The sequence below is a fragment of the Ovis canadensis genome, chromosome 3 (genome assembly GCF_042477335.2).
Source record: "Ovis canadensis isolate MfBH-ARS-UI-01 breed Bighorn chromosome 3, ARS-UI_OviCan_v2, whole genome shotgun sequence".
In the NCBI taxonomy this organism is placed as follows: Eukaryota; Metazoa; Chordata; class Mammalia; order Artiodactyla; family Bovidae; genus Ovis; species Ovis canadensis.
Window position 1 is genome coordinate 184,897,080 of NC_091247.1, and position 13,093 is coordinate 184,910,172.

At 51.2% G+C, this 13,093-nt stretch overlaps 1 protein-coding gene across 4 annotated transcripts in view; it reads left to right on the top strand.

Moving 5' to 3' along the window:
- The first annotated feature begins 234 nt into the window (after nt 1–234).
- Nucleotides 235–13,093, top strand: part of TOM1 (target of myb1 membrane trafficking protein) — a 39,901-nt gene continuing 27,042 nt past the window's right edge. For 2 of the 4 annotated variants that reach the window (XM_069581103.1, XM_069581104.1), the window contains exon 1: nt 252–511. In XM_069581103.1, the coding sequence (XP_069437204.1) occupies nt 460–511 (52 nt within the window). In that variant the 5' untranslated portion in view covers nt 252–459. Of the gene's footprint in view, nt 512–13,093 lie in introns of all 4 variants that reach the window. The other 2 variants (XM_069581105.1, XM_069581102.1) reach the window with 2 other exon arrangements.

Consider the following 13,093-nt stretch of genomic DNA (forward strand, 5'->3'; position numbering starts at 1 on the left):
TTTCCTTCTCCAGGGGATCTTCCCAACCCAAGGATCGAACCCAGGTCTCCTGCACTGCAGGCAAATTCTTTACTGACTGAGCTACAAGGGAAGCCCACCCAAATCATTTCCCGGGTCTAAGATTGGGTTTTCCAGGTGTTAAGAGCTCAAAGGCCACGCCCCTAAATCCTTCAGGACGCGTGGAGGGCGTGGCTTAGCGAAACCCACGCCCCCTCGTCGCCCTACGTACTGCGTGACGTCCGCCGACGCCTAGTTAACCGCAGTGAGGTCATCGCCCTCCGCCTCAGGGAGCCGACACTCCACGTCCGAGGCGGGGCCTGCGTCTAGGCTCCAGACTGCCTCTGCCCCGCCCCAGCCGCGCCTCCTCGAGGACGGTCCAGCGCATCACGTGACGGGTCCGCGGCGCTGGCGGTTGCTGTCAGCTGATTCCCCGGCTTGGAGGCAGCGGCAGCAGTGGCGATGGACTTTCTCCTGGGGAACCCGTTCAGCTCTCCGGTGGGACAGCGCATCGGTGAGTCTCCGGGGCCCCGCGCAGGCCCAGCGCAGCACTCCGCATTCGACCCCGGCCCCCCAGGGTACCTCCAGGTCCCGAGTCACACACCAGAGGGAGGCAGGGAGGGGAGTGAGGCTGGCGGTCTCTCTCAGACCCGGCCCCGCCCCGCCTCCCGCCTGCTTTGATTGACAAAAGCCACTGTCCACTAGGAAGCTTCGGATTGTGATGGATGCCCACGGAAGCCAATAAATAAAGAGGGGAGGCGGGCCCGGGCGGCCGCGACTCAGCCAATGTGCAGCTGCTGGGGTCGCGAATCCAGGCAGAAAGTTTTAGGGGTTAAAGGGACTGCGTGGTTTTTGCAGTGTTTGGGTCCCTCGATGGTTTCTGTCATCGCCTCCCCCGCACGGGTTGCGCCACCTGGGCTCTTGCCATTTCCTTCCTGGCTCGTCTGGAGTTGCGAACACGGATACCTGAGAAGGGCTGGAAGTCCATTCTCAAGGACCAGGAGGCTGGGGCTTTGCGGCCTGGCGGGCAGGCGGCTTGGGAGCCCTTCCTCCACCAAGCCGGGGCTAGACGCTAGGGAGCCCACCCCACGAGAAGGCCAGGCCAAATCCTCAGGAACTGCCGGCCATAGCCGCCTCACCAGCCGGCACCGAATGGACCGCGTGGAGTCGCAGACTTGGAGCTGGAAAGGATCTTCGAAACCACCTGATTTCAGCCTCCCTCATTTCTCAGCAGATGGGAGGCCCAAGCCCTCTGGGCGAGACACAGGCTCACTCAAGAGCCCAGGCTCCTGACTCTCTTGGCACCTGTTGAGCGGAGGCTTAGCAATGGTGCGGCGTTGGCTGTCTGTAGAGAGGATCCCTCCCCAGTGATTAGGGGATAATAATGATCCCTGCCTCCTTGGGGTTGTTTAGGTTAAACTCGTTCATAAGTGTGAAGGATTTAGTGCCTTCCACGTGGCAGATGCTCTGTAAAAGAAGGTGGTAATATTTATTGTTACTGAGACACCACCAAGTGCAGGTTCCAAAATCCTGAGAATGGCTAGACAGTTGGTCTCACAGACACTCATTCCTGCCCACCAACTCAGAGAGGACCCACAGGCCATGGCCGGGACACTTCTCCAGAACAGTCTGGTTGTGCTTCCTCGCCTGAATAAATCGAGGGAAGTACTGTGAAAGCCTCTCTCCATCTTTTTGATGATTTTTAGCCTTAAGTCCAGACTGGGAAAACTGGATCTTTTAGACAATACATTCTTTTCATTCTTGGTGCCTTAGAAGTCAAACCTCACTTAAGTCTGTTAACCCAGCTCTGTGTTGAAATCGCTGCCTGTGGCTGTTTGTGGCTCTTTTGAGGTTTTGTAATCAAATGTATTCAAGAGGATGCTGTCAGTAGAGTATTTACACACCAGGAAGCTCCTGGATCTGAGAGGGGCAGCTGCTCTCTCAGGACCCTCACCCACCTGCTACACAAACAGACACACACACTGATGAGTCATTGTTTGGGACTGAAAAGAGAAGGCAGTTCATCTCTTGTCTGTATTTCTCCAACTGCAGAAACCTCTGCTTTTATCACATGTCAAATTTGAGACTTCCTACACACCCACCCCCCAAAAAAGAAAAAAATTCTGGTTCACAGGCAGCCAAATATGCCTGAGTCTTTCTAGAAAAGCTCTTTGGGACTCCAGGCTTGAGGTAGTCAAACAAAAGAGCTTCTCTTCTTACCCTGAAGGGTTACCTGTCTTGGGCAAGAAATATTCAGTCCAAAGAGCATGCTACTAAACTCTTAGTCCCTTAGAGCACAGACCGTGTTTTACTGCAGGAACAGTCCTTATCCTAGGGCTCTTCTAATCCAGGGCTATCATCAGAATCCCCTGGAAGACTTGTTAAAGCATCAAAGGCCGGGCCCCACCCCCAGAGTTTGTGACTGTAGACCTGAGGTGGCCACCAGATTGAAAACCTCCATTGTAGCCCATCCCCTTCATTCTACACTGGAGACTGAGGCCAAGAGAGGGAAGGTGGAAAATAGGACTCACCCAAGACCCCAGTGATGTGGTCAGAAAGCTGAGAAGAACCCCTCTGAGTCCGTGAAATCTGAACCAAAGCTGAAGAGGCTCTAAAAGTACTATTAAATGAATAATGTCTGCTATTTGAGTTAATACCCTCAGTATTCCTTTTCTTCACCCCCGGGGTGTGGGGGAGCAACAGCCCTGATCAGCTGTAATTACTAATGACCTTGTATGAGCTGCTTTCATTTCTATAAACTGCAGGATTGAAATAATCTCTTCTCAAGCCTGCCAACTTCATCCCCCGGTTGAGCATAGAGCCCTGTCCAGTTGGCAGCGCTGAGCACAGTAGGTCGTGATGGTCTAAATCAGAGCTCAGTGTCTCTCGACTCAGAAAGTTTCCAGTCACCCATTCACACCCCTTTCTGCTTGCTGCTCCCTCTGCCTGGAATGCCTGCTGCCAGTGCCTCCTTAAAGCTCCAGGCATCATCACCTACTCCAGGAGGCCTTCGCTGACCCCTTCAAATCCAGCCGTTGTTTTTGTGCCCTCCCATCACCCTAGCTCCTCAGGCTCACTCCCTGTCTGCCTTTGGGCTCTGCTTCCTGGGTGCAATGGTGGTTATGGCAGCATCCATTTCTCAGAGTGGTTGTGAGAGTGAAGTGAGATGCTCTCTGGAGAGGGCCTGGCACATTATTAGTTTGCAGAATACATCGTCATCATTTTTATTATTTTCACTGACGTCACACTAATAAAGCACCGTGGCATTCTGTTAGTAGTTGTGCGTGTGTTTCCCCTGCTGGACTAGGCTTTGTGAGAGCAGATGCTGAATCTTACTGATCCAGACCCTAGGTACTTAGCATAATGCTGACACATGACTGGAGGGAAGAAAGGAAAGTAACAGTTTGTGAGCAAACACCAGGTCCATACTTGTATCACAGTCCTGTTGTCAAGCCCAAGTTTGTGTGCTGATGTGAGGTGAGGCCAAACAAACCAAAGCGGGAGTGTGGAGCAGAGAAAAGTGTATTACAAGGGCCAAGGAAGGAGATTGGGCTGTGCATGCTCAAAGACCCAAAACCCCATTGGTTTTCAGGGAGGAGTTTCTAAAGGCAAAATTAGGAGGAGGGTGGAACTCCAGGGTTTGTAAATATCTTCTGATTGGTTGATGGGAGGTAACAAGGTGGGGCTCCAGGAATCTTAGGCATCAGCCTTCTGGTTCCATCCAGTCTGTGGTCTCCGTGCTTGTGCAGACCTGAAGTCACCATCATCCACCTGGGTGGGGCCCCAGCTCCTATAGTAGAACTCAGAGATGTGTATCAGATTGTCAAGTAAATCCCTCGAGAAGGAACTAGGACTCTTTTTTTATTGTTGCGCTATTGTTTCTTGATTGCTTTTCCTTTGTTTCTGGGTTCCCTCCCTCCCCTAATCATTAACTGAATCTGCCTTTTGGAACTCAGGGAAGATTTAGGAGACAGATGACTTTTCCGCAAAAACAAGAAACAGGGGACACTGAAAAGCTTTCGTACCCAGAAGGGCCCCGCAGGATACCAGTGGGTTTCAAAGCCCCCTTTTCTTTAATACTCTTCAGTCTTGTGGGGAACAGGTGTGGGACAAGAAAGGGAATAAAGTTTTGAATAAAGAAATTAATATGAAGTTGACAGAGGAACTCAGTTTTAAGGGGAGTCTGTTTCAAGCATGCAAGCTTCTGCTGTTTTTTCCAATCACCAAAAGTAAGTCTGAAGGAAGGTGTCACTTCCAAGGTTTCCCAGCTTCCTAGAGTCGGGACCCAGACCCAGGTCTCTGCCTGCAGAACTGAGGTCCTCTCGCACCCTCACCATCCTGCCTCTGGCTGGTCAACACCTGTTTGGAATTTGGAGCAACCCAGCCCTCCAGCAGCCACAGTTACTGTTTGACCCACAGACCAGCTTTTCCGCTTGTGGCGCTTGCTGGGCCCTGAATGTTTCCAGGTCACTCGTGCTCAGTCAGTCAGTCGTGTCCAACTCTTTGTGACCTCGTGGACTATAGCCCACCAGATTCCTCTGTCCATGAGATTTCCCAGGCAAGAATACTGGAGTGGGGTGCCATTTCCTCCTCCAGATCACTAAAGAATCCACTGTCAACTAAAGAATATGCACAACCTAAAAGCTGAGGCTTTTAGGAGCCCTCACTGAGAACTACAGCCTTGGAGGCAGTCTCTCAGATAGCTCTGAGGGACTGTTCCAAAGAGGTCAGGGAGAAGCCAGGAGATACAAGAGTTTTTGCTGGGGGAAGGCAGATGGAGGGGGCGTGGGGGGACACACAGTCAGACATCAAAAGATGACTGCTAATCACAAAAAGCAGATACCTCAAATTAATGTTTTAGTGCTTTTCTCTGTGTGGGAAGCTGCAAGAGTCTGGGCTGTTTGAAGTCATTCCTTTGGTTTGCATCTTCACTATGTAGGCCCAGTATACTCTTTTTCTCCATCCTGAACTCTGCTCAAGGTGCACTTCAGTGAAGGGAGGGTGCGCTGTAACCAAAGGCTTGATGGCCACAAGTGCTTTTGTTTACTGAAATGGTGGGTGATGCTTTATCTATCAGGAAAGCTTCCAGTGGACAGCAGCCTATGGCTGAAAGGACCCTAGATAGTGAGTACTAGCTGGTGTTGACACAGCCCTCTTCTTCCAGGGATTTTAAAACCCATCTCAGGTATTCTCTGATGACAGCCCTGGCTGGCCGTGTTTTAAAAACCCAGTTTTCCACCTCCAGCTGTCAGCTCACCCAGCACTTTGACTGGAGGCGCAGCTGACCCAGGAGAGCCAGCTGCAAACAGCAGAGACTCTAGACACAGGCAGTGCCTGGGGACCACCCCCTAGTCGTGGGGCAGGAGGAAAGCTCAGAGCCTAAGCCTGAACCCTGGGGTGGATGGGAGAGGTGAAAGGTCAGGGAGAGCCGCTCTTAGCCCCATAAAGGCCAAGCCAAGGGGCTGCCAGAAGGCATCATAGATGGGAGACCATAGGCATTAGCAGGAAGAGAGCCCCACAGGCCCTCAGGGCTGCCCTTTGGGGAGCAATAAGTGGAAACCAAACTGGACATTCAGGTGTGTTGTCAAGGGGACGCCAGGCTAGGTGGCAGAAGACCTGGGTCCGGCTCATGTTCGCTCCTGACTGTCTCATTCCTTCTCACCACTTTCTGTTAGGGACCATCACTCTCCCTCATTCACAGAGGACTGAACAACTGAGGGGACGGTGAGGACAGCGTAGGTTGATTCTAGAGAGAAGAAAGAAATGGATGGGTACTGGGGGAGGAGTGATGGAACCGATTCCATCACTCCAAGGAGCCCAGTGCCAGCACGGTTCACAGCAGGACTGGGTGAGCTCCCCACCACTGGAGGTATGGAGGGGAGGGAGGCTGTAAGCAGGATGTTGCGTGGCTGGCAGGGTAGACTGGACCAGGATTTACAAACTTTTTCTATAAAGGGCCAGAGAGTAAATATTTTCAATTTTGTGGGCCGTATGGCTTCTGCTGCAATCCGTTGGCCTCTGCCCTCAGAGCACAGAAGCAGACAATGTCAGTGAAGGGACATGGCTGTGTTCCAATCAAACTTCATTTATGGATACTGAAATGGGAATTTCATGTAATTTTCATGTTATGAAATGATCTTTGGAATTTTTTTTTCAACCATTTGAAACTGTAGAGAGTATTCTTAGCTTGTGGGCCATGCAAATGCAGACTCCTTTTGGCACATGAGTTTATAGTTTGCTGACCTCTTGACCAGAGGCAGAATGATTGAGGGCATTGTGCTTCAAAATGGGGTCCCAAAGCATCCCTGTTAGAGATGCTTGAGAATGCTCCAATTCTGGACCCCCTGAGTCAGAATCTCTACCACTTCCTACTCTTAGCTATGGGGAGCCCTTGCAACTTGGAGCTCCGATTCCTTGATCTGTAAGTGCTGGCACCAGGTTAGAATCCAAAATTTGTGTCTTAAGGATAACAGGGACTAATATCTAGAAAGGACTTTGAGTCAGATGGCCGCATAGAGTGTGTTCCTGAATCAGACCAGGTGGTCCAAATCCTGGTTTATCCATCATCTGCTTTGTTACCTGAAGCAAGTTACTTAACCTCTCTGTTCTCCAATTTCCTGTCTTAAAAATAAAGATAATAATAGCAGGGATCAGTCAGGATTGGGAAGTTCAGCCATGTAGGGAGGTTCTCATATGGCCACGTTGTGAAGCACTTGGCCCAGTGCCCACCAGACAGTAATTGTCCATAATTGTCAGCTGTTGTGATTTTCCCCAGGTGTTACCATCATTGCTGGGGCAGAGTCTAAGGTCGCCGGGGAGCCAGGGTACCCACCTAGGGCCCTGGCCCCAGCACAGCCTCTGTCTGGTCTTGGTGTTACTGGGAATGAGCAGTGGCAGCCACAGTCACAGACAGGTCAGGTTTCAGGCTGTGGGGTGGAGCCGGTTTTCACTTGGGAATTAAAGCCTTTGCCTGACCCTACAGATGGAACTGGTGAATAGGTTTTGTTCCCTCCCTGAGCTCAAAGAAGTAAGAGTCAAGTCCCAGATTTCCGCCCTTCTGGTTTCAGAAAAAAACAAAAACCCTCAGTCTTCTAATTAGCCTGGGGCCATCACTCCATGAAAGGCAGAGGAGTCAGGACAAGTTAACTCTTTACCTCCTTATCAAGGAAGTCTCTGCCTAAGCTAGCTCTCTCCAGACTTCTGCCCTTTGGGTCCCACCTTTAGTTTTATTTTCATAGTGTTTTCCTTTTATTCACTTACCTTTTTAAAGTTGGCCTTATCCAGTGTAATACATCCTGAAATCATGACTTTGACAAGCTACTCGACATTAAATAGGCAACTCTAAAAATGTCTTTTGGAGAAGGCGATGGCATCCCACTCCAGTACTCTTGCCTGGAAAATCCCATGGACGGAGGAGCCTGGTAGGCTCCAGTCCATGGGGTCGCGAAGAGTCGGACACGACTGAGCGACCTCACTTTCACTTTTCACTTTTATGCATTGGAGAAGGAAATGGCAACCCACTCCAGTGTTCTTGCCTGGAGAATCCCAGGGACGGAGGAGCCTGGTGGGCTGCCGTCTATTGGGTCGCACAGAGTCAGACACGACTGAAGTGACTTAGCAGCAGCAGCAGCAAAAATGTCTTTATGTTTGCTCATGAGCCCACCTGATCCCAGGTTTGCTCGTGATCCCAGATGGCGCATTTCAGCCACTCGGAAGTAAGTAGTCTGAATAGGCTCAGAACATAGACCCTGCATCAGAAGATTTGGGTTCAAGTACCGGCTCCTCCCCTCCCCAGGCAAGTGACAGAACCTCCAAGGGGACTGTGCCTCCACGGACAAGGAAGACTTGAGAACTGGTAGAGACCCCAGAGTGCCATGAGGAGCCAAGCAGCTCTGCAGGACCCATGGGAGGAATTGGGCTTTACACCTGTGGGGAAAGCAGAGAAAGGAAGGAGGGAATCGGGAGGGAGGAGCCAGCCAGGTCACAGAGATTGAGACCGGGAGAACTGAAGGACAGGCGGAGATGTCCTCTGTTCACCTGGAACTTGAATACACTGATGCAGGATAAACCCTGGGTTGGTTCCCTTCATGTGTCAATTTTGGCCAGGTCATGGTACCCGGATATTTGTTGTTGTTGTTTAGTCACTAAGTTGTGTCAACTCTTTTGCAACCCCATGGACTGTAGCCCACTAGGCTCCTCTGTTCAGGTGATTCTGCAAGTAAGAATACTGGAGTGGGTTGCCATGCCCTCTTCCAGGGGATCTTCCCGACCCAGGGATCAAACCGGCATCTCCTGCACTGGCTGAGCCACCAGGAAAGCCTACACAGATATTTAGCCAAACATTAATCTAAATGTTTCTGTGAAAGTATTTTTTAGATGCAATTAACATTTAAGTCCATCTTTGAGAAGAGCAGATTACCCTCTATAATGTGGGTGGGGCTCATCTGACTAGTTGCATAGAAGAAAGACTGGCCTCCCCAGAAGATGGGATGCTGCCAGCAGATGACCTCTGTACTTGAACTGCATCTGTCTCCTGCTAGTCTGTCCTGAAGATTTTGAAAGGTTCGATGCTGTAAAGAGCAAAATTGCATAGGAACCTGGAATGTTAGGTCCATGAATCAAGGCAAATTGGAAGTGATCAAACAGGAGATGACAAGAGTGAACATCGACATTCTAGGAATCAGCGAACTAAGATGGACTGGAATGGATGAAGCAGAGACATTACTTTGCCAACAAAGGTCCATCTAGTCAAGGCTATGGTGTTTCCAGTAGTCATGTATGGATGTGAGAGTTGGACTATAAAGAAAGCTGAGCACTGAAAAATTGATACTTTTGAACTGTGGTGTTGGAGAAGATTCTTGAGAGTGCCTTGAGGAGATAAGTCCTAGGTGTTCATTGGAGGGACTGATGTTAAAGCTGAAACTCCAGTACTTTGGCCGCCTGATGCGAAGAGCTGACTCATTTGAAAAGACCCTGATGCTGGGAAAGATTGAGGTCAGGAGGAGAAGAGGACAAAAGAGGATGAGATGGTTGGATGGCATCACTGACTCGATGGACATGGGTTTGGGTGGACTCCAGGAGTTGGTGATGGACAGGGAGGCCTGGCGTGCCTGGCGTGCTGCGGTTCATGGGGTCGCAAAGAGTCAGACGCGACTGAGCTGATACTGAAGCCTCCACAATAGCACAAGCAGTCCCTTAAATCTCTCTATAGACAGATAGGTACATAAATACATACATGCCTACATACGTCAGTAGCATCTTTTGCATTCGAGCTGGGGGAAGAAAAAAAGAATGTCATATATGCCTTGGCCAGCCCCTTCAAACCTGTTTTCATAGTTGTGCTCCTTCTGACCTGGATGGTTTTTCAAAAGCCCTCTTTCAGCAAACTGGAATTTTCTTCAGTTTAGGTGCTATAGTTAGCTGTATCAACTTTAAAATTGTGGGTTGCCAAAGTTACGCCTTCTGTGAGGTATTTTTGTGTTCCTCTTGTGGCCTGTGGTTACAAAATGGCAGGGGAGAGGTAGCCAGGGTTTTGGGGAAGGGTGGCTCAGCAACTTAGGAGAATGATAGAACTTTCCACGTTGAATCTGGAAAGGGCTACTCACTGGAGAGTGGGCTTCAGGACAGTTTGCTGGCTGGGGGAAAAAAAGAATGGTTTCTGCATGTATGTGATTTAAAAAGCTATTTTGGGGGGATGCTTGAAATTTTCAAGCAATGATTTGGGGATTGATATTTCCAGTTGGTAACGTTTGTTTGGGGGCTGGCTGTTGTGCTGGTTGGGACGTGGGGCACATGAAGTGCCTTCTCCCATTTCCTCCTCACATAACCCTGAGGGTCGGTGCTTTAGTTATTCTTTCCCCTATTCTGCAGGAGGGGAACTCAGCGCAGGGAGGTTAAGGAATTCACTCAGGTCACACAGTCAGCGAGTGCTCCCGTGAGGACTTGGACTGGGGTTTGTCTGTGTCCAGATCCCACTCTCCTAACTTTCCCACCTCATTGCTTCCCCTTAGAACTGACAGGGACCCGGCGGGTTTCCTTTGCAGTGGAAGTGTGTGGGTCCAGAATCCATGTAGCTTGAGTGTGCTCATACTTCTTCTTTCTGCATTTCTGCACCCGCCCACCCCCAGCCTCTAGCGTATTGGTGTCCTCCTCCTGCTGGACTGCATGTGACAGAGCACGGTTAGCCCCTGCCAACACTGCCTCTGTTACCAGAGGAGGAAACCTTCCCTGGGAGCCGCCAGAAAGTTCCAGTAAGCTCAGAGGCCAGCACTGGGCCACAGGGCCTCTTCTGACTGCAAGGGAGATTGGAACACCTAAATAGAGGACACCAGTGGAGAGTGTCTTTCACAGCAGCAGACTCTGTAGGGGTCAGGTCCATACTGCGGAGTGAGTAAACATCTCACATAGTCCCAGGGTGAGTTAACATAGATACCGCCTCCCATGTGGACAGGTGCGTGAGTTCCCACAGTGCATTTCCAGGAGGACAGCACAGCTGGCCAGTGTCCCAAGGGGATGATGGCTGGAGGTCACATCCAGAGTGGAGTGGTCACAGGAACTGAGGATGTAGCGCGGAGGTCAGATTAAAGAGGGACATGGCACTTTTTAGGGCTTCCCAGGTGGCACTAGTGGTAAAGAACCTACCTGTCAAGGCAGGAGACATAAGAGACACAGGCTCGATCCCTGGGTCAGGAGGCTCCCCTGGAGGAGGGCATGGCAGCCCACTCCAGCATCCTTGCCTGGAGGATCCCATGGACAGAGGAGTCTGACGGCCTACAGTCCATGGGGTCACAAAGAGTCTGACATGACTGAGCTGACTGAGCACGCACGCAAGGTAGTTTCTAAAAATATTGGTAGGACTGGGACTTCCTGGCAGTCCAGTGGTCAAGACTCCACACTTCCAATGCAGCGGGCAGAGAGAACTAAGATCCTACATGCCACATGGCATGGGCAAAAGAGTTAAAAAAAAAATTAAAAGTTCATAGGACTGCCAAGTGGAAGGAAGATTAGGATTTCTACACAGCTGCTACTAAAGGGTCTACAAGGGCCAAGGGTGGGAGTAGTTCATTTAAATTAAAGTGCTCTAAGGGCTTATTGTCCTGGTGGATATGGCCTCATCCTTCATTCAGTCATTCATCAAACACGTCCTGCAGGTTTTTCACAGGCCTGGTCATCCGGTCTGGTGTAGAAAATTCCATGACTCACAATCTCCAGCCTGGAGCTCACAGCCTAATGAAGGAGACGGAGAAACAAAGCAGTAGATATTGCAAAGTTACCGTAACACTGAACAGAGCTTGTAGTTTTGTCTGCGCAGAGTCCTGTTGGCCCAGCATGGAGGGCAAGGCCCTCTGGGGATCCAGGCAGGCCCCATAAGAAGCAGGGCCCAGGCAGAAGCCCCGGGCAGTGGGAGGAGGAAGTGGGGAGAAGACCAGTCTCACACCACATCCCGCCACCAAGCTTTGCGGTACCCTGGCTGCAAGTGACAGATAGATACCCAGCCAACACAGCCGAGCCGGCCCCACATGCTGGGCTTACCTGGCAAGAAGTCGGAAGGTGGGAGGTTTCAGGATTGGTCTGACAGCCCGCAGATGTCTTTCAACACCCAGACTCTTGGTCCTGGATGTGTCAGCTTTGTCTCCTGAGTGTGTCCGCTTCTCAGCCTGAGCTCCAGGCACCGTGCTCCCATGCTGGCTCCCAGAAGTGAAGGAAGGAATGAGCGAGACAAAACTCTCCCCTCCCCAGTTCAGCCCCGCAGACACCCCATGCTCCCCAGGGATCAGGACTAGGTGGCTTGCCCACTCCTGGACTGGGCACTGCCAGTGGGTAGCGGGGTTGTTGTTTTGGGTGGGGACAAGGGAGGAGGTGCTAGGGAGCAGGCTAGGGGTGTCCATGCCTGATTCCTTCCGTCCCGTGCTGAGGACTGGTCTTCCAGGCTGTTGGCATCACTGCCCTTCTCCTCTGGCTGCCTTGCTCCCTCCAGGACCCTCAGCCCACCTCCAGCTCCTGGATCTTTCCCGGTCTCAGAACAGCCTTTTCTCCCTCTTTTGGGCCCTTCAGACTGATCCTCAAGCCCCTTGTCGCTCCTCTTCTCCCCTGAGGTTTCATCTTGGAGTCTTTCATTCACCTCATGTTCTTCCTCTCCCAGAAACGTCCCTCCTCATCTCCTCCAGCCCAGCAGCTCATGCCCTGTGCTCAGCCCAGAAGGTACCTCCTCACTGGAACCTTCCCGGTTCTTCCTGCAGGTGCTGACCCCTCCCTGCGGCTCCCCAGTGCCCTGGGCTGACCTCAGTCATATCACTTGTCCTTTTCCTCTAAACACATCTCTCCAGCTGTTTTCACTGACTGCTGTTGGGCCTCCCCAAGGGCAGGGATTCTGTTCATCTTTGTCCCTATGGCACCTGGTGCAGGGCTGGATGAACAGGAGCCGCTCAGAGTGTGTCGTGGGAGGGAGAAGAGACGGGCAGGAAGAGGGCACCTGGGAGGCAGTGGGGAGGTGGGCAGAGGGGGCAAAGGGGCGCTGGGCCAGCGATGGAGGCAGATGTGGGTGGGGAGAGGGGCAGGGAGCAGAGGGAGGGGTGAGTACTACTTACAGTGAATTCCAAACAGCATATCATTTCACTCATAAATATTTCTGTGTCTTTTAAGGATATGGAAAAGGAATGGTAGTCAGAAACAAATGAGCCATAGTCACAGTACCATTACACATCTTTAAAAAAATTATGCTGATGTGTTTTTCAAACCCTGAAAACAGTGAAGACTAGAAGGGAGATCTCAAGGGTTCACCATGGCTCCTTTGAGCGATATGAGTAGGTGCCGTGAACACTGGAAAGGTGACAGTTCCTGAAGATCAGGTGGCCTGTGGGCACTCTCACAGGGGAGCTAGTCATAGGAGGAGGATCTGGAGAGAGCCCGTGGGCGCTCTGGGTCGAGCCGACGCCTCATGTCACTGCTTGCTTGATCATGCTCAGCTACCTCACCTTCTATCCCAGGTCGGTAAGCCCTGCCCCAGGCCTGGTCACGGTCAAGGTGGGACTTGAGCTGTCGGCCTCGCCCTTTAAGACACTTCATTACTGTTTGCAAACCGTATTTCATTGAATCT